This window comes from Cyprinus carpio, chromosome A20 (genome assembly GCF_018340385.1).
Source record: "Cyprinus carpio isolate SPL01 chromosome A20, ASM1834038v1, whole genome shotgun sequence".
Lineage (NCBI taxonomy): Eukaryota > Metazoa > Chordata > Actinopteri > Cypriniformes > Cyprinidae > Cyprinus > Cyprinus carpio.
This window is the reverse complement of record NC_056591.1, coordinates 16,731,654-16,751,237: the sequence shown is the minus strand read 5'-3', so window position 1 is coordinate 16,751,237 and position 19,584 is coordinate 16,731,654. Positions and strand designations below refer to the sequence as shown.

The 19,584-nt window shown below is 37.5% G+C and overlaps 3 protein-coding genes across 4 annotated transcripts; 2 read left to right on the top strand and 1 right to left on the bottom strand.

Moving 5' to 3' along the window:
* Positions 1 to 1,789: 1,789 nt before the first annotated feature.
* LOC122148991 (superoxide dismutase [Mn], mitochondrial-like) lies at positions 1,790 to 5,257 on the bottom strand. Its single transcript, XM_042777865.1, is given in 6 exon segments — positions 1,790 to 2,154; positions 2,452 to 2,487; positions 2,490 to 2,630; positions 2,784 to 2,900; positions 3,994 to 4,196; positions 5,110 to 5,257. Coding segments are annotated over 6 exon segments (672 nt in total). The 5' UTR covers positions 5,139 to 5,257; the 3' UTR covers positions 1,790 to 2,008.
* Positions 5,258 to 8,488: 3,231 nt separating this feature from the next.
* On the top strand, positions 8,489 to 14,940 carry LOC109112653 (pre-mRNA-splicing regulator WTAP-like). 2 transcript variants are annotated; one of them, XM_019125558.2, is made up of 8 exons: positions 8,489 to 8,697; positions 9,498 to 9,535; positions 9,632 to 9,687; positions 9,781 to 9,839; positions 9,966 to 10,093; positions 10,747 to 10,925; positions 13,466 to 13,620; positions 13,733 to 14,940. In XM_019125558.2, exons 2-8 carry the CDS (start codon positions 9,506 to 9,508, stop codon positions 14,389 to 14,391), a joined length of 1,266 nt encoding a protein of 421 aa, XP_018981103.1. In that variant the 5' UTR covers positions 8,489 to 8,697; positions 9,498 to 9,505; the 3' UTR covers positions 14,392 to 14,940. The 2 variants fall into 2 exon arrangements, with proteins under 2 accessions (XP_018981103.1, XP_042633797.1); XM_042777863.1 differs by lacking the exon at positions 8,489 to 8,697 and adding an exon at positions 8,815 to 8,842.
* A 199-nt stretch (positions 14,941 to 15,139) lies between these two features.
* LOC122148990 (acetyl-CoA acetyltransferase, cytosolic-like) lies at positions 15,140 to 19,476 on the top strand. Its single transcript, XM_042777864.1, has 9 exons — positions 15,140 to 15,298; positions 16,107 to 16,241; positions 16,365 to 16,546; positions 16,636 to 16,753; positions 16,839 to 16,982; positions 17,372 to 17,494; positions 17,598 to 17,752; positions 18,065 to 18,175; positions 18,532 to 19,476. The coding sequence occupies exons 1-9, from the start codon at positions 15,250 to 15,252 to the stop codon at positions 18,700 to 18,702; spliced, it is 1,188 nt and encodes a 395-aa protein (XP_042633798.1). The 5' UTR covers positions 15,140 to 15,249; the 3' UTR covers positions 18,703 to 19,476.
* Positions 19,477 to 19,584: the final 108 nt, after the last annotated feature.

Here is a 19,584-nt window from a genome sequence, read left to right as displayed (position 1 = left end):
CCTTCCAGAAGCTGAAGAAACTCTACTCTTGACTGCAAGCCTGTCTACTTTACGAGCCATGATGGAAGGAAGCAAACTTTGGCACTCTGAATTTAAGAGCAAAAAAGTAGGCCACACCAAAACATGCCATCAGTCCGAGTTGGAAAAAGACTAGCATTAAAGGGTTTTTCCAGTGAGCAGGCAAAAAAGTTGAGAACAAAACTTTTGACATTTCTGTTGCACCTGAACCCTAATGGAAGCCACAACCTAGGCATCTTCTATAGTGATCAAATGTGTGTCTAACAGTGAACTGAAGATGAGTGACATAAGGCTTTGGCAAATCACAGGCCTGTACCAAATTAAGTCCCTCTAGATCTGGATTGTATGACTCAGAACCTAATCATCTTAAGTTACTAATAACTAATTTCACGTTTAATTAAAAGTGAATTTTATTGACACAGAAAGGAACGTCGACGTCAATGAGAGAATTCATACTCAAAACAGGCTGAGAGTGGGTGTATGAAACTCAATTTGTGTTCAACAGCCTCATGGGTCATGTTTTTGGGGCTCCAAGTGAATAAAAGTTCCAAACTGCACCAAACACATGGACTCAAAGGAAGTCTTCTGGATCAGAAAGCTTGGTCTGGCCCATAACAAAAGGAAAACTGTCAGCTGCTAATGTAATAATCGCCAAAAAAGAAAATACATACACCTGCAGGAAAAGAATAAAGCACTTTACTAGAGAAGACCCTAAAGCCATCACAATATTTTTTTCTGTATTTTCATTTTAAAGGAAAAAACAGTTGAAATGCTTTTCAAATGAGAGTATCAGGACATATTTATAACCTGCCAGAACAAAATATGAAACAAAAAAGAAACTTGCTTTAAACTCAGCTTGACTTGGTCACATCTCCAAAGTACTTGTGCATGTGCTTTAAACACCTTGTGAATTGCGGTCTCACAATATAATGAGTGAAGATATGAAGACACAAAGCAGCCAAAAAAAGCTCACTAATATGCATGGAAACATGATGTAAAATGCTTTAAAAAAAACAAGGTGATATGGTGTTTATATATTAATTCTCAACTGAAAATTATAATAATGCAATAAACAACAATTTGATCACAAGAGGGGCACTTTTGATCATATACTAAAGAGAAGAGAAAACAAATAATTAAAAAAGGCCACTATAGTCACTTCACTTTCAAGAGATGGGAAAAAAGTTAAGGGAGAACACATTCAAGTCTGGTTAGCCTCCTTACATTTTAAACCTGCTGGTATTTGGCACCCTCTGCTGTTCCTACAAGGAGAAAACACTTCATGCACTGTTTTAAATGAATAACACTGGGAAAGCATCTGTTGTCAGTCTACTGTATTAAAAAGATCCCCAAGTAATTTAACCAGGACTAGTAGTAGCCTAGTAATTCCCAGTCTCACTGCACTGAATTACATGCTTTTAACTTTAAAACCCATTTGTGACAGTTTTATATAACTCTCCCATTCACTGGGAATTTCTTTGAATTTATTTATTATTAATGTTACCAGCCCTGAGTTCAATGTTGACTCCTTTATTGACCGTATATGATTTTAAATATCAGACAAATTATAAAACACACAAGTTTTATAATTACAACATAACAGGATTAAAAGACTGAATGCAGTCATGTATATTTTAATAAATACTATTCATTTTATATTAGTAATATTAAAATAAATATTAAAATATATGTTTTATAATATTAATGTTTAATAAATGTAATTTAGGTTTGAATAATAAAAAATAAAAATAAATCAAGAAAACAACAACGATGAATTTCATATAACCTTTTAATTTTAATGTACTGAAAGCATGAATGTACATATAACGAAAAATCAAGCTACGAGTTACAATGCACAATTCTGCATGGAAAACAAACTTGTCAAGCCCCTCTGGAGTCTCAGTTAGGTTTGGTGGTTGTAATGTGGTCTATTTGTGCGCTTCGAAGGTCTAAATGGACACTGTGTTCCTTTCCCCAAGTGTGGTGCAATTTATTTCTTGGCAGCTTGTAAACGCTCGCTGACATTCTCCCAGTTCACAACATTCCAGATGGCCTTAACATAGTCCGGTCTAACATTCTTGTACTGGAGATAGTATGCATGCTCCCAGACATCTATCCCAAGTAGTGGGATGAGACCTCAAATTTAAAAGGGAAAGAGACAATATTAAAGTTTAAAGACTTTAACAGCTATAAAAACAGAGGACTTCTTTCTCTTTGGAGTCTACCAGAATATTGCTTTACCTTAAGAAACACATACAACTGTTACATATACGGATCTATGGATGACTCTTGTGATTAAGTTGGATCTTTTTTTGTGTATTCACTGAGGGTCTTGTTAAGAGTGTATGAAAAATGACAGTGTGAACTTTTATGGATTTATACCTTTACTACCAAAATAGATCTGTTCTCTACTATTCATTGTGGAAGATTTACCTGTAGTGCCCTGCAAAGGGTCTTGGTTAGCACAAGAGCAATCCTCAGTCTTCCACTGTCCTTATCGAAGCCCAGCCAGCCCCATCCTGAGCCCTGAACAGCCACTGTGGCAGCTGATATCTTGTCCTTCATCTTCTGAAATGAGCCAAAGTCACGCTTAATGGCTTCCAACAGCTCACCTGTAATAAAAAAAAAAAAAAAAAATCAAAGATTTATCACATACAACTATATGCTTCATAAATGACAAATGAAATAGCAGTATGAATATGTTCAACATCTATTCATGTGTATAATACCCAAAACAGTTGGGGATCAAGAAGAGTGACTCCTACCCTGTGGTTCTCCTCCACCATTTGGTGACAGATTTGTCCAGAATATGGCATGATTAATATGGCCACCACCGTTAAATTTCAGTGCAGGCTGAAGGGAGACTTGAGCTGTCACATCACCTGTAACACAGCAAGGTCAAACCTAAATACTTGTTATATTTAATGAAGACATTTCAGATAATATGCTAAGTCCTTAGAATGTACTAAAAGTAAACTAACATTTATATTGCTATTACTGAACCATTTATCAAACGTATACTGGCCTACATTATAAGTGATTGAGGGAATGAGGTGTATGAAATGGTGTAATTTTAGTATTATTTATATACTTATCTAGTATAACATTTTGAATTAGCTTATATTTTTATATTTTCAGTTCTCATTTGAATTTTAGTATAAGTTTTAGTAATTTTTTTTTATGTGTTTTTGTTATTTTTATATATATTTTATTTAAATGCTCCTAGTTATTTAATTCATTTTTAGCTTATTTTCGTACCTTAACGTATTTTATTTCAGTTAGCTGCTAGGCAACATTTCTCTTTTTTTTTTTTTTTTTTTATAAATCTACGTTTGTCATCTGAAACTTATATTTTATTTGATTTTAGCTTTATTTCAATTAATAAAATAATTTTAATAGTTTAGTTAACAATAAGAACACTGATATGAAAGAATTTGATCAGACTGAGCTTTAGTCTGATCATCAAAAACAAAATCAACAGTCTTTGATTTGTATATCCTTACCACTTTTCCAACAATGGCTGTCAACTGAAGAACCAACAGATGCATGACCATGTTTTAGTGTATGTAAAAGAGGTTCACTTAAAAGTGTACTAGCATTCCCTTCATGTTATGATTCTCCTATCAAATCTTTTTTGTCCAGCTACAACAAACTTGTTGACTTAGTCTATTTTTTCTTTTCCAGGCAAAATATGCAGGCAAAGAATAGTGGATAAGTTGGCTTGAATTTGTGCAGTACCATTTCATCATGGAACGTTATTAAAGGTGTCATTGTGAAGTGACTGACCAGCCAGATCAAAGTCCTAAGATGTTTGTTGCTGTTGGGCAGTGTAATTTTTACCTAGAATCCCACTGTCCTGTCTGACAACAATTGTGAAGGACAGCAAAAAATAAATAAATAAATAAATAAATAAAATTATAATGTGGAGTGTGCACCAGGCTCAATAATTTTAAAAGCAATCTCATTTGTACTCACCCTTGGCCAATGCCTCTTGATATTTCTCCTCAGTGACATTGAGGTTGTTGACATATGTTGCATGGTGCTTGCTGTGGTGAAGCTGCATAATCTCAGCACAGATGTGAGGCTCAAGTGCACCATAGTCATAAGGGAGGTCAGGCAGTGTGTGCTTCTGTCTGGAGGCCACAGCACCCAAGATAGGGTTCAAGGTGGCAGCACACCTGGAATCAACAACATGAAATAAAACGATTAAATAATTTAATATATGAAGTAAATAAGCATTACAATAAAAGTAATGCAAGATTTTGGCAGGGTATGTTGGATATTTTGCAAGATATCTTGGATTACTGTGGTGAGCTCATACAGGATTGTTGCTACATGGCAGCAGTCAGGTGGCCAGAACAGAGGTTTTCAAACTGGGCTCCAGGGATTTATTTTTATTTATTTATTTAAATATAGTTTTAAAAAAAAAAAAACATTTCCCTCACACAATAACAGAGGTTACTTAAGAGGTTAAAATTAAAATATTTTACATGTTTTATATATATATATATATATATATATATATATATATATATATATATATATATATATATATAAATATAATAATAATAAAACTGACTGTGTGCCAATGTAAGTATGATTTTATAGTAGGCCTGTTTCAGACAAAGCTACAGTGAGGCTGATTTGATTCTGAGTGTATTCTGATAAAGTTTTATTATTATTATTATTATTATTATTATTATTATTATTATTATTGTCCCAACAGGTTTGTATGGTTAGTTCAAATAGAATGTCGCTGTACACATTTATTAATGGATTAGATATTTACAACAAGCTATGCTGTGGTTTGGCAGTCTCAAATCGACAGCAGCTCAACGTAATTTCATGTACAAAACTCTAAAGCAACAAATACACATCTATAAAATCGATTTCCCGTACTACTGATTAAAACGGCACTCGCAATATCAGTTACGCAAACTATTATAGTTTGATGCTGTTAGCCTGGTCACTCTACCAAACACATAAAAGTGCGCAGTTTATTCATACTTCCATTGATTTAGTAATTTTAAAATGCCTGGTTATACAGTTAGCTGCATACAATGTGAAAGCTGATTTAGACTTTCTCTTTACCTGCGGACATATCCGACTCTGCACAGCATACTCTAGTCCGTCATACAGCGACACATGCACTGAACAGACCTAAGCTCTCTCCATTACAGCCTGCCCTTCAAATTTCTACTTCAACTTGGACTAGAGCGTACCATTATTTCAAAAAAGGGGTCACACGCAAATATTATTTTTTTTATCATTGATCAAGGACAACATATTAAACATTATTTACGCGTGAAATATTAGATCAGTATGTTTTTTAAAAAAATAATTTAGTTTATATATCCCAGATGACCAAGATTTGTGTAATTTAAAGACGGTACAAAAACCGAGCACCCCCTGCGCCAATTGGAATAATTCAGCCAGTCATTCTAGGCCTTGCTTTTACAGTGAGTAGTCACTGAAACAAATGGCTTCGTTTCAGAACAAATCATGCATGATTTGTAACGATTGTAAATTTTGTAAAATCTCACATTACAGCAAAACTAATTGTTCAATGTGGATTAATACTGAAATAAATCCAAATCCAATAAATTACACAAGCCCTCTTATGACTAATGAAGACATAGTTAGCTGATATGTAGTAAAATGTAATGCACTGGTTCATGGATGTAGATGGTAAATAGTATAACATTTAAATGTATGTGTTGCCAGATCTCGCAAGAGAAACACGCAGAGGCTCTAAAAAACGAACCAAAAATTAAATACCACTTTGGGGAAGCACAAACACGGGACGAAAGGAGGAAGTAAAAGAAAGCAAAAATGTCATGGCCAAAAATGTGTGGCCAAACAGTAAGTGGGACACGTTATATGTGACACATACAGGTGCATCTCAATAAATTAGAATGTCATGGAAAAGTTCATTTATTTCAGTAATTCAACTCAAATTGTGAAATAAATTCAGTGCACACAGACTGAAGTAGTTTAAGTCTTTGGTTCTTTTAATTGTGATGATTTTGGCTCCCATTTAAAAAAAAAAAAACACCAATTCACTATCTCAACAAATTAGAATATGGTGACATGCCAATCAGCTAATCAACTCAAAACACCTGCAAAGGTTTCCTGAGCCTTCAAAATGGTCTCTCAGTTTGGTTCACTATAGGCTGTCACAATCATTGACACCCTTCACAAGGAGGGTATGCCACAAACATTCATTGGCAAAGAAGCTGGCTGTTCACAGAGTGCTGTATCCAAGCATGTTAACAGAAAGCTGAGTGGAAGGAAAAAGTGTGGAAGAAAAAGATGCACAACCAACAGAGAGAACCACAGCCTTATGAGGATTGTCAAGCAAAATCGATTCAAGAATTTAAATGAACTTCACAAGGATTGGACTGAGGCTGGTGTCAAGGCATCAAGAGCCACCACACACAGACGTGTCAAGGAATTTGGCTACAGTTGCCATTTTCCTCTTGTTAAGCCACTCCTGAACCACAGACAACGTCAGAGGCGTCTAACCTGGGCTAAGGAGAAGAAGAACTGGACTGTTGCCCAGTGGTCCAAAGTCCTCTTTTCAGATGAGAGCAAGTTTTGTAATTCATTTAGAAACCAAGGTCCTAGAGCCTGGAGGAAGGGTGGAGAAGCTCATAGCCCAAGTTGCTTGAAGTCCAGTGTTAAGTTTCCACAGTCTGTGATGATTTGGGGTGCAATGTCATCTGCTGATGTTGATCCATTGTGTTTTTTGAAAACCAAAGTCATTGCACCCTTTACCAAGAAATTTTGGAGCACTTCATGCTTCCTTCTGCTGACCAGCTTTTTGAAGATGCTGATTTCATTTTCCAGCAGGAGTTGCCAAAAGCACCAAAAGTTGGTTAAATGACCATGGTGTTGGTGTGCTTGACTGGCCAGCAAACACACCAGACCTGAACCACATAGAGAATCTATGAGGTATTGTCAAGAGGAAAATGCGAAACAAGAGACCAAAAAATGCAGATGAGTTGAAGGCCACTGTCAAAGAAACCTGGGCTTCCATACCACCTCAGCAGTGCCACAAACTGATCACCTCCATGCCACGCCAAATTGAGGCAGTAATTAAAGCAAAAGGAGCCCCTGCCAAGTATTGAGTACATGTACAGTAAATGAACATACTTTCCAGAAGGCCAACAATTCACTTAATTGTTTTTTTTATTGGTCTTATGAAGTATTCTAATTTGTTGAGATTTAATTGGTGGGTTTTTGTTAAATGTGAGCCAAAATCATCACAATTAAAGGGGTCAAATGATGCTGCTAAAAAGAACATTATTTTGTGTATTTGGTGTAATGAAATGTGTTTATGCAATTTAAGGTTAAAAAACACATTATTTTCCGCATACTGTACATTATTGTTTCTTCTCTATGCCCCGCCTTCTGAAATGCGTCGATCTTCACAAGGCTCATTTCTCTGAAAAGCGAGGTGTGCTGTGATTGGCCAGCTATCCAGCGCGTTGTGATTGGCCGAATGCCTCAAGCGTGAGACGGAAAGGTCTAGAATGAGCCGTGGCCGGCTTGAATGAGCAGAGGCGGGCAGCTTGAGAACGGTGCAGCAGGCGGATCTACGAAGGAGCGTACCTTGGTCTTGCCGCAACCACATGTGACGACTCAGGGGTGTGCAAAGCTGATGTATTTCCTCAGCGACCAGCACGGATCAGCTCCAGGCATGACGAAGCGGATATTTTGGAAGGCCAAACAAAGTAATTTCGCATTAACAGTGAAACACACAGCGTCTATACGACATATACTACAACAGTACAACAATACTACAACGAGAATAAAAGGAACCCCTTATTTCTTTGCATGAACATCTGGGTGGTGTTATGCAAATCTTCCCACATACTGACGTAGATATATGATTTTTTTTAATCTTTGCAACTTCACAGATCTTATTTATTCACCAAGAGCTTGTAACACTCCAAAGAGAAATGAAAATTTTAAATCGCATCATATGACCCCTTTAAAAGAACCAAAGACTTAAACTACTTCAGTCTGTGTGCATTAAATTTAATACACGAGTTTCACAATTTGAGTTGAATTACTGAAATAAATGAACTTTTCCACGACATTCTAATTTATTGAGATGCACCTGTATATTTGCCACACTTCATTTATGTTATGGAGGTCAATCATAACACAACGCGACAATTTTTGTTATAAGCTAATTATTATTATTATTATTATTATTATTATTATTATTATTATTATTATTATTATTAATAACCGTTTATCAAGTGAACAAATTTACCTTATGTCCAGTTTTTTTAATTATATTATGAACTGCTATTATATGCATATTTGTATTTTTTTATTTTATATAATTTTATTTTATTTTTTATTTTATTTTAAGTTTGTGTATACTCTGTTTAACTATTAGTTGATGGAGACCCGCTTTCTTACTCCAGCGGCAACATGGCAACACTGTGTCACTAACGTGCTCCTCCCCCTCAGCGCTCGCGCGAACACACTGATGCTGTGCGGCTGAACCTCGCGCACACGCTGGTCATGGCGGACTGACTCCCCTTCGCCTAAATAAAGAACGTAGCCTTTCCTCCTCCAGAGGAACACGTAATTAAACACAACAGCTTAAGATCTCGTATTGGAATAAATACGCGTCATTCTGGTCGAGGTGAATCGGGTCTGGTAAGTGTTAATGGTTATATTTTCCAATTTCAGATAAAGTGCTGCTTCTCGGAGAGGGAGAGTCTCTTCCTTCTCCGCCATTTTGTAACAGCGAAACTGCTCCAAGAAGGCGCCGCACATTTTTATTACTCCACGTCTATTGGGGGTAATTTAATGACTTTATTTTAAGACGTACATGCATTATCGGCTACGTTAGCTTCATATTTTCCCCGACAGATACGAGCTTCACGAGATTGTATCAGAATGGCGCGGTTGTTTGCAGCGCAGAGCGTTTAGAATGTCAACTCTTTAAACAGGCGATCTCGTTTTCCCTAGAAGATAAGCTTATTGTTGTTGTTTTGCACGAAGATAAGCTAACTGTTAAAATTTGATGGATGCCGATAAGACTACGTTGCTAGTTCGTTTATAACAAGGTTAAACGTGGAGACGAAGATGCATGAAATGCTTGAGCAGTAAGCCCGTGTAATTTCCCGGTTAGTGGAGCAGTTTCGTTTTCAAGCAGTTTTTTTCCCCCTCTATTTGCGCTGCTTTTTTACGATCTTTTGTCTTTTAATTGCACGATTGCAAAGACTAGATATAACAAACAGGAAATTCTTCTCCTGTAATTGTTGCGATTATGTAAAAACGAGCGAAATCTCTCGCCTGGTGGCCTATATTTGTAATAGTACATGTGTAGGCGTGTGAAATCCACGCTACTGTCTCTAGGAATTTGCCTTAATATTATTGCTTGGAATGTGTGCGTTTATTTGAGTCGTTTGCATTCACTGGATGCTTGATTTGTTCGCTTCTGTCTTTCACAGAGATCAGAATGACCAATGAAGAACCTCTCCCGAAGAAGGTGAGCTCATTGTCACAGTCTAATCTGATAATATGTGTCGCTTTCTGCCAACATGGTCTCTTTATAAGTCTTTATTTCCTTTTTTTGTCTTTGCAGGTTCGCCTTAGTGAATCTGACATGAAGACCCTGACTCGAGAGGAGCTGTGCACAAGGTGTTTAGCCATTCTGTCGTGCAATAAGTTTTAAGAGTGTGTATGTTGAGGCTTTACAGATTGTAATGCTGATGTGTTTTGTTCCGGGTGTAGGTGGAAACAGCATGAAGCCTATGTCCAGATGCTTGAGACAAAATATGCTGATTTAAACTGTAAGTTTGCACGTTAATAGTCTTGAGTGGTTCACTAAAGCCAAGAGTATTAGACTTGGTGCTATGTTGTGCAGAAAATAAAATGTCTATAACTAATGCATCTTTTTCATGTTGAAATGTCTGCAGCCAATGATGTGACGGGCCTGAAAGAGTCTGAGGAGAAGTTGAAGCAACAACAGCAGGAATCTGCTCGCAGGGAGAACATTCTGGTGATGAGGCTTGCCACTAAAGAGCAGGAAATGCAAGAGTGTACAGTAAGTGTGTTACTATGTCCCTTTTTTACTTCTGGTTTATGCTCAGTACTTGGAGGGAATGGGTCAGTTTGCTTTAATGGTATGGAGTGTTGTAGATGTTCCACAGCCTGTGGATGTAGTATTTCAATGAAAGTGGAAAAGTGTAAAGAATTAAAAACAAACGCACATGCATTGTCCTTTGCACTGGGAAGCATCAGTGAATATTTACCTAATAGCTGCTGTTTTATTCAGTCAAATGTGTATCTAAATGTTTATCTTACAAATTCTCACTGTAATTCATCAAAGTTGGTGTATGGGCACAGAAATGAGAATATTGTCTCCAGCATTTAAACATGGGAACAGCAGACAAAAAGTAAAGCAAATGCATGTTGTTGGAGAATATGGGATAGGGCACCTTTAAGAGCAGCTTTCCCAGTTAGGCATCAGTTACGCTCATTGTGACAGTTGTTGCAGGTACATGTGATGCTTTGAAAAGTTTACTAATTGTTGTAAAGGTCCTGTTTTTTGAAACCTTTAAACCATTACCTAATAGTATTCTAGCTTCAAAGCGAAAGTGTCCATTTTTAAAGACTGGGCATCACATGGCTTTATTGACAGTGATATTTGTCATTTTTTTACATGCTGAGATTTTAATGGTCTCTCTTACCTTGCAGACCCAAATCCAGTACCTGAAGCAAGTCCAGCAACCGAGTGCGGCTCAGCTGAGAACGTCCATGGTGGACCCAGCCATCAACTTATTTTTCCTCAAAATGAAGGCTGAACTGGAACAGACTAAAGACAAACTGGAGCAAGCCCAAAATGAACTGAGTGCCTGGAAATTTACACCTGATAGGTAAACTAAAATAACTCCCCCCTCCAAACAAAAAGTCAAGACTTTCCTGATTCACCCCCCACCTTCTCCTCTGCAGGAGTGCAGATAATGGTGGGGGAAGACTGAAATGTTTTCTCACAACGAGACTCAGACTTTAAAGCCAAAGCTCAGAACAAAAGACATTTTTCGTTCATATTGCCCTGCTATTACAAATACAGTAATGTAAAATCAGAACAAAACACAACAGTTTTGGTCAGGTGACACTTTTGTTTCAGCTTTCTCTCTCTCCCCCTACACCCCTCATGGTACAGAAGCCTGAAGGAATCGGGACTGTTCCTGAAGAGGTGGTCACGTCGGAAACGCCCCCCTTCCAGCCCATGTTAGAAAGCTTCCTGTAACAAAAAAGGCGGCGTATGAAAGACTTGAGCAAAGCGTTGGCTCTGGAGCTGATTGAACTGTAGCTTAAAGATCACTGATTGAACATTTAAAACATGACATGGCCCTACTAAATGTGTTGCAGAGGAATATTCCCCCATTTAAACTCCATCGTAGATGCCTTGAGACTCTGGTTAAGAATCTAGACTGTAACACAGGGAGGTGGGAATGTAGTGTGATGCAATGAAATGGGGAGGAGTTAAGCAATCTTAAGACTTTGCGGCAGAAGCCTTTATGATATAAGACTTTGGGGGAGGAATCAGACTTTCTGATCTGCAGAGACTTTGGTAAATGTTCATCTCACAGGTGCGACATACGGTACAGTGTTTCAAACCTTTTCTTTTTTTTTGTGTTCGTAATATACTTTGTTTCTGATCTGGAAATGCACCTTGCATTTACAGCAGTGTGGTCCAAATGAATTGACCGACTTGGTAATCTTCTTAAATTGGCTGTTGCGCTGCTGCAGATGCAAACATAATTGTTTGTTTTTTCAATGTGAATGCAAATGTGTGTTAGAGGAAACTATTCAAGCTGTTTAAATGTTTGTGTATAATCATTTGTATTTATCATGTGTACCTTTTCTAATCCACTTTTTATTTGGCGGTCAACCAGTGAGGATTTCAATTATTTAGTTCATTTTTCTCGGGTCATTTAATTCTATTGCAGGTTTTTTGCTCAGTAGATATTTTATAGCGATTATTACATTTTTATGTTAAAGTTGCATTTACAATCCAAGTGATTCAGAAGTAGTTTTGAGCTTCTACTTTGCAAATCTATGAAAACAACTTGGGGTAAGGCAATTTTCTTTGTTACTTTTTGAAATATTGTCTGCTTTAAAGTGGCGTTATATAATTCATCAGAGATTTCATTGGAGGTTAGCAGCAGATTGTCCAGAAAAGATGGTGAACCAGTTTAAGGAGATCTATATTTGACCTCACATTAAACCTCAAACTAATTTTAATGTTAAATACCTGCATTTGCTCTAAAATGATTCCAAGTCAATTAGTTTGAGGTCAGTAGCTATCTTGCTATATTACTATCCTGCTGTATTTGGCACCAAAGCACACTAGTAACCATTAAATTCAAAAGTCACTGGTATTGAAAATATCTTTATGCAGTATATCAATACAGTATAGACTACAGAGTTTTCCAGTAGATGTGGGTTGCATTTACTTACCCCTCAATAGAAGAGTATAATATGCTGCTGAATTAAAATAATTAATGGTGCTGAATTGCTGCTGAATTAAGTGCTCTGGCACATCCAGCTTTGCAGTTATTTTATCTCAATGATAATACAAGAAATTTAATTGCCTGTTGTCTGGAATGTTTCAAGCACATTTTTTTTACCTTCTGTCATTTAGTACAAAAACAGTCACAATAATATTAAGTCTCAGTTAATGCAATTATTGCTTGGTTGCTCATAGCTGTTTTTAAATTAACAGGTAGGTACTTTGATTGGATCTGTGATCATCTCTGCATTTAGATTTTAAAATGAACTTGGTTTTAACAACTTGTTCAACAGCCTCTTGGAATGCTACCATACTAGATATGTTCAGATGTATTGCACTTGTTGGTTTAAGTTGATTTGGTCTGATAACTGTTCAGCCATCTCTTCCCAGAATTGATTGAACTGTTAGTTGATTTTCTTGATTGTCATTGACTGTTTACATGCACACCAGGAAACTGCTTATTGCAAGAGAGCTGCCAAATCGTCATTGCGTTTACATGTGCTGTGTTAGCAGTGGATTTTTAAACTGCATATACATGTGGCACAATTGGTAATTGGCTTTCTCCACTATGTTGTTACTTTTAGTCGTCTGATCTTTTCCACTCACATGCACTCTTAAAAAAGCTGTGAGAACCCAGTCGCATAAGGCTTAATCTCTTGCAGAAATCCAGGCATGTTAAACCTTTTAATTTGCTTTTACTAGTTTCAGAATGCCGCTTTCTGCAAAACCACAATTTTCTTAAGTGCATATAAACCGCTTTCGCTGGTCAACAGTATTTATCAGTGTGGCCGTTGGAGAGTTTGTTGGAAGCTGTTTCTGGTTGGCTAATGTTACCACCCAGTTTGTAAATGCAGTGGCCATGTTCACGATGTGATGTTAGACTTGTTTCCCTTGCAGTCAGACTGGTAAGAAGCTGATGGCGAAATGTCGCATGCTGATCCAGGAGAATCAGGAGTTGGGCAGGCAGCTGTCTCAGGGGCGCATCGCCCAGCTGGAGGCCGAGCTCGCCTTGCAGAAGAAGTACAGTGAAGAGCTCAAGAGCAGCCAAGATGGTGAGCAAAACCCTTCTCCATTCATCCAACTCCATTTATGGTTTGTTTTTATGGAACTTAAACTCACTCTTTGTTGTCTGTTTTTATACCTTTGCCTTTTTTTGTGGGCCAGAGCTCAATGACTTCATCATTCAGCTAGATGAGGAAGTGGAGGGCATGCAGAGCACCATCCTGGTTCTTCAGCAGCAGTTGAGAGAGACCAAGCAGCAGTTGTCTCAGTTGAACTCCCAAGGCACTTCTAGTGGAGCTGGTCCAAGCAGAAATTCACCTTCAGCGGCCTCTGAACCTTCCATACAAAGCGAATCTGCGAATGCCTCGTGCTCAAACGTTGTGAAAGACTGCGGAAGGGTTTCCAACGGACCCTCTAACGGGAACTCGTCTCAGAGGGGTGCGTCTGGGGCCAGTCTGTATAGGGAAGCAAGCAGTGCAGATGAAGATTACCCACCATCACCATCTGTCTTCAGCCCATCTCATGGTGGCATGTTGAAATTTTCCAACCACTCAGAAGTTGCAGTGAGCCAGAGGGGCGGAGAAGGGTACGTGACTCAACTAAGTGCGGGCTATGAGATCGTGGACTCACCAACGGGCAGTGAGACGTCAGTGACCCAGCACTCGAACGATACAGACTCCAATGCTGACTCCCATGAGGCCGCTGCTGTCTCCAAAGGCAGCAGGACTGCTGGTATGCGGCACAGCGCTCAGAATGGCTTGGACTCATCTGCAGCAACAGTTGCCACCAACACCTCCAATGCCTCCACAGGGTCTTTGTAACATTCTAATAATTGCGTTTTTTTTTTTTTTTTTTTTTAAGTCATGACAAACAAGGAAATCACACTTCAGGCCAGTTAGTTCTTGTTTGAGAAATGGTCAAACGCATCACTTTTGTTTTTCTACCCAACCTTCCATCACAACCTATTACAGTGCGACATGTTCAAAGCTGATTACGTTTATAAAATGAGCAAAATTGCGTTTGTATATTTGAATTCTTTTTTTTTTTTTTTTTTAAATGAATGACTTTTAAACCATTTTTTTCTCTGTCAGATATGAACGTTTGGTTCTGTACTGTTCATTTGCTCACTTGGTAGAACTCGGAAATCATTTAGCTACGTGTGTTGTATCATAATGCTTAATTAGGTCTTGAAGGTGCAAGTTCAGAGAGTCCTTAGTTTCCTGATGTTGAACTTGTCTTTTTTTTCTTCTACATGATGAGAAAACATTTTGTTTGACTTGTGTGTAGTTTGAGATGTATCTTGTTAAATTCTTATTTCAATCCTTTTCATGTACTGACCAAATATCAATAAAGAATTTTAATGACTCAAACCTTGCTTTGATTTGCTGCTTTGAATGAATTCTATTAAAACCTTTACATCTGTTTATCAGCATGTCTTCAATTTAATTCCTAAGCAGTAAAATGCCATCCGCACCATTAGATGGCGCAAAACCAATGCATCAGACTAGCAGATCTCGGAAGATGATGCTTTCGTATCTTTATCTTATCAAATGAATGAGACAGCGTGAAGTAGGAGGGTCCTCGAGCCAGCCTGTATATATATATATATAGAGAGAGAGAGAGCCAGCCTACCGGACACAACAAAAAATCTGCAGAGAAAATCCAGCATTACAGCAAAGATGAACACGGATGCGATTGTTATCGTTTCTGCCGCAAGGACTCCTATAGGTAAACTTAATCTCGTGTCTCATATCATTATGATATTTTTCCATTCGATGCTGAGCACCTCTGTGTAAGTCAGCTGCAAACTGCAGTGTATCCTGTTGACAGATTATACTAGAAAGTTTATTTTCCTGTGTCACTAACTCCTGAGTTAACAAGTTAACCAAATAATAATAATCTGCACGATGACGCTGATGAAAGAGAGTCTGTTTGCTTTAGTTGTGTATCGTCAAAGTATGTGTCTGATTTGTTCATTTTAATAAGCTAATGCTCGAGCTATCCGGAACTACATTTCCAGGACAGATTTTATTGATTGGGTTTCTGAATCCTTTAGCTGATCTGATATATATATATTGGTCTGTTTACACATGCATGCTCTGTATGATTTTGACATGGTAAAAAGCAAAAATCTGTATATGGGCAATATAGCTTTATTTGCCTTTTTTGCTTTCTTCCATAAATTCTATTATTCAGATAAAATAAAAGTATCATATATAAAATTTAATTATATATGGAAAGTACTTATGGATATTGTTTGGACCTGTTTATGTAAATTACTAGCTGCAGGCACTCATTCCCTCAGACTGATCTGGCTTCAGTAGTATTTAAAACAGTTTTCCCATGACATGTCTGAGCATACCTGACAGTTAAGTTGGGACTGAAATCACACAGTACTTTTTTTTTTCTTTTCTTTTTTTTTTGTTCTATATTTATTAAACTATATATATATATATATATGTATGTATGTATGTATGTATATATAATAATTTATATAATTTATTTATTTATTATACATATATTTTTTTATTGACAGGATCATTCAGTGGAGCCCTTAGTAGTGTACCTCTCCATGATCTAGGGACAGTAGTCATCAAAGATGTGCTGAAAAGAGCCAATGTAAAGCCAGAAGAAGTCTCTGAGGTCATCATGGGTCATGTCCTCACTGCAGGTATAGCACAACATGTAGTATACTTTAGCCTATTCATCATATAAATACAGAACTCATCAATGACAGTAACTCACAAGGCTCAAGCTCGCTTGGAAATTAATAGTCCTCTGCTACATTTAATAGGTCATGGGCAGAATCCTGCCCGGCAGGCAAGTGTTGGTGCTGGTATCCCATACTTAGTGCCAGCATGGAGCTGTCAGATGATCTGTGGATCTGGCCTGAAGGCTGTGTGTCTTGGTGCTCAGTCCATCATGACTAAAGAATCCACTATAGTAGTAGCAGGAGGGATGGAGAGCATGAGTCGGGTAAGACGTCTGTAAAGACACTAATGTTAGAGCACTTCTGCTATTTTAAGTAACAGGTGATGATAACCATGCAACACTTTGTCTGTCAGACTCCTCATATAGTGCAGATGAGGTCAGGGGTGAAGATGGGAGATGCTACATTGCAGGACTCTATATTGACTGATGGACTCACAGATGCCTTTTACAATTACCACATGGGAGTCACAGGTAATTTTTTTAAAAACAGACTGCCTACCTTGATTGTGTGCTTTATTTGGCCAACTGATCTAGTTTTGGTCATGTGTCTGTGTAGCTGAGAATGTGGCTAAGCAGTGGGGGGTGTCCCGCGAGGCTCAGGACCAGTTTGCCGTAACGTCACAGAACAGAACTGAAGCAGCTCAGAAGGCTGGATATTTTGACCAGGAGATTGTGCCAGTTACTGTTCCATCTAGGAAAGGCAAGAGGTTCTTTTGTGTTTAGAAATATGAATATGTACTGTATTTTTTTATGTTTTTTTAGAAACGTCTCTCGTTTAAAAAATAAATAATTTGATAAAAAATACAGTAAAAACATATATAAACAAATATAAAATATTGTAAAATATTACAACTTAAAATACCTGTTTGCTTTTTAAATGTATTTTAAAATGTAATTTATTGATGTGATTTTTAGCAGTCATTAGTATTGCATGATCCATGATACAGAATTCATTCTAATATGCTGATTTAGTGCTTAAGAAACATTCCTTATATATTGAGAATAAGAATGTTTGTATCTCCTTAAGCTTGTATTTATCTCTGATGACACTGAATATCAATTCAAATAAACCCGTTACTACCATATCAGGTCCAGTCGAGGTCAAAGCTGATGAGTTTCCTCGGCATGGCAGTAATATTGATGCTATGTCCAAACTGAAGCCCTGTTTTGTGAAGGATGCTTCCGGTACAGTGACAGCTGGCAATGCATCAGGTAAATGGTGACATCTTTCACACTCAATTATGATGTAACTTAAGTGTCATTTTCACTGCATACAGATAGTAGTGTTTTGTTTCCATTGGTTTTTGTTTAACAGGCATAAATGATGGGGCTGCAGCCACTGTTCTCATGAGCCAATCAGAGGCCCACAGGCGGGGCTTAAAACCAATGGCACGCATCACGTCCTGGGCTCAGGCAGGCCTTGACCCTTCAGTCATGGGCACAGGGCCAATTCCAGCTATTAGAAAAGCTGTGAGTGTCTGATGAGTCATCGCAGCACTTCATTCATCCACATGAATGAAGAACGAATGAATGTAATCAGTGCTTATCCTGAAATACCCAGATTTAGAATCTGAGCCGAGAATTTGATTATGCCAAGATTCTTTTTAGAAATTGTATTTGGGTTCATTACACATAACATAACATTTACTAATGAATTAAAGTGTTTCTTCTACAGTCCTCGCAAATTTATTGTTAAAACATTATTATTATTATTGGTTTGCACTAGCAATAATGATTCTATAACTTGGTTTTTAAAGTGAATTGAATCTGCTTTCTAACCAGGTTGAGAAAGCCGGCTGGAAATTGGATGAGGTCGATCTGTTTGAGATAAATGAAGCGTTTGCTGCTCAGTCCGTTGCAGTGGTAAAGGAGCTCGGTCTAAATCCTGATAAGGTGTGTTATTTCCTCCACTTTATACATACTTTGCTTCATGCTTCGTGCAGCTTTACCCAATATTATATTGACACAGTTACCTAATGATTTCTGTACCACAGTAATAAGAGTTACCATTATTGCAAATATTGGAGGTCCATCTCAGTTGACCTTTGTTCACTAATGCTATCAGTGACCGGACTACATGAAAATGACTAAAATGAACTCTTTGCCTAAGTTAAAAAATATAATTATAATATTTATAGAAAGACTCATCTGCCTATTTTTTTCCATTCTTTTATTTTTCAACATTTCCTTGTGATATATTTGACATATCGTTGTGTGCACAGCATAATTTAACACTTCTTTTGTCTCAGGTGAATGTGTGTGGAGGGGCGATCTCTCTCGGACATCCTCTTGGTATGTCTGGTTGCAGAGTGTTGGTGACCCTGCTTCATGCACTTCAGAGGACAGGGGGACGGAAAGGGGTCGCTTCACTTTGTATAGGTGGTGGAATGGGCATAGCCATGTGTGTAGAGAGCAAATAAGTGTTGAGTACTGCTGATATAGACAATTGACTACAAACCGTAATTGTGTGCTTTTAATCAGGCCTTGAATCCAGTTTGTCATATATATATTTAAAACAGATGTTTTAAATCTTAACAGGCTATAATGAGACTAAAGCAAGTACATACTCAAGTCAGTACTTATATACACCGTAAAGGAAGGGAAATCTGTGGTAAAATTCACATATGGCCAATCCTGCTGAAATCATCTCTAATGTATCATCATATACAGTGTATCTGAGGCATTTTGCACTTAACACTAATGTATTCCTTTCAGTCTTTAGTGATTTATGGTACATGAAGAGTACTTATTACATACCAGCTTTTAAGACATTCCTTTTCTGTTTTAGTCATCTGTGGTTGCTGATTTACTCTTATTTTAGAGCTTTTATTGGTATTAAAACTGGGTCTGTCTACAAGCATATCAATGATAACCTTATTGAATTATGAAAATAATGTTGTGGTGTGTGTTCTGTGTGTATTAATGCATCAGTTGAAGGGAATCAGTCTGTTTCCAGCAGTATGAAAATCGGACCCATTGCTTAGAATTAGACCTGTCTTCACTGTGCAGTAGAAAACTGACTTAGAAATGTCAAATGTGCCAAAGGACAAAATTAGCCTCTATCCTGTTCTTCCAATAGTCTGCTTTTAATACTCTCTCCCAATGTTAATTTATACCTCAGGGGAAAAGCTGTTTACATATTTAGTCTGTGTTGTACTCCTAATCTCACAGCTTAATAAAGAATTTAATGGAGAGCCCTGTGTCCTACAGTGCATGCAGGTAAATTAGGCCACTTTTTGGTAAATCCTGCACATTTTCCAAATTTCTCATTGTGCATTAAGTCAGACCTTTTGCTAACATTT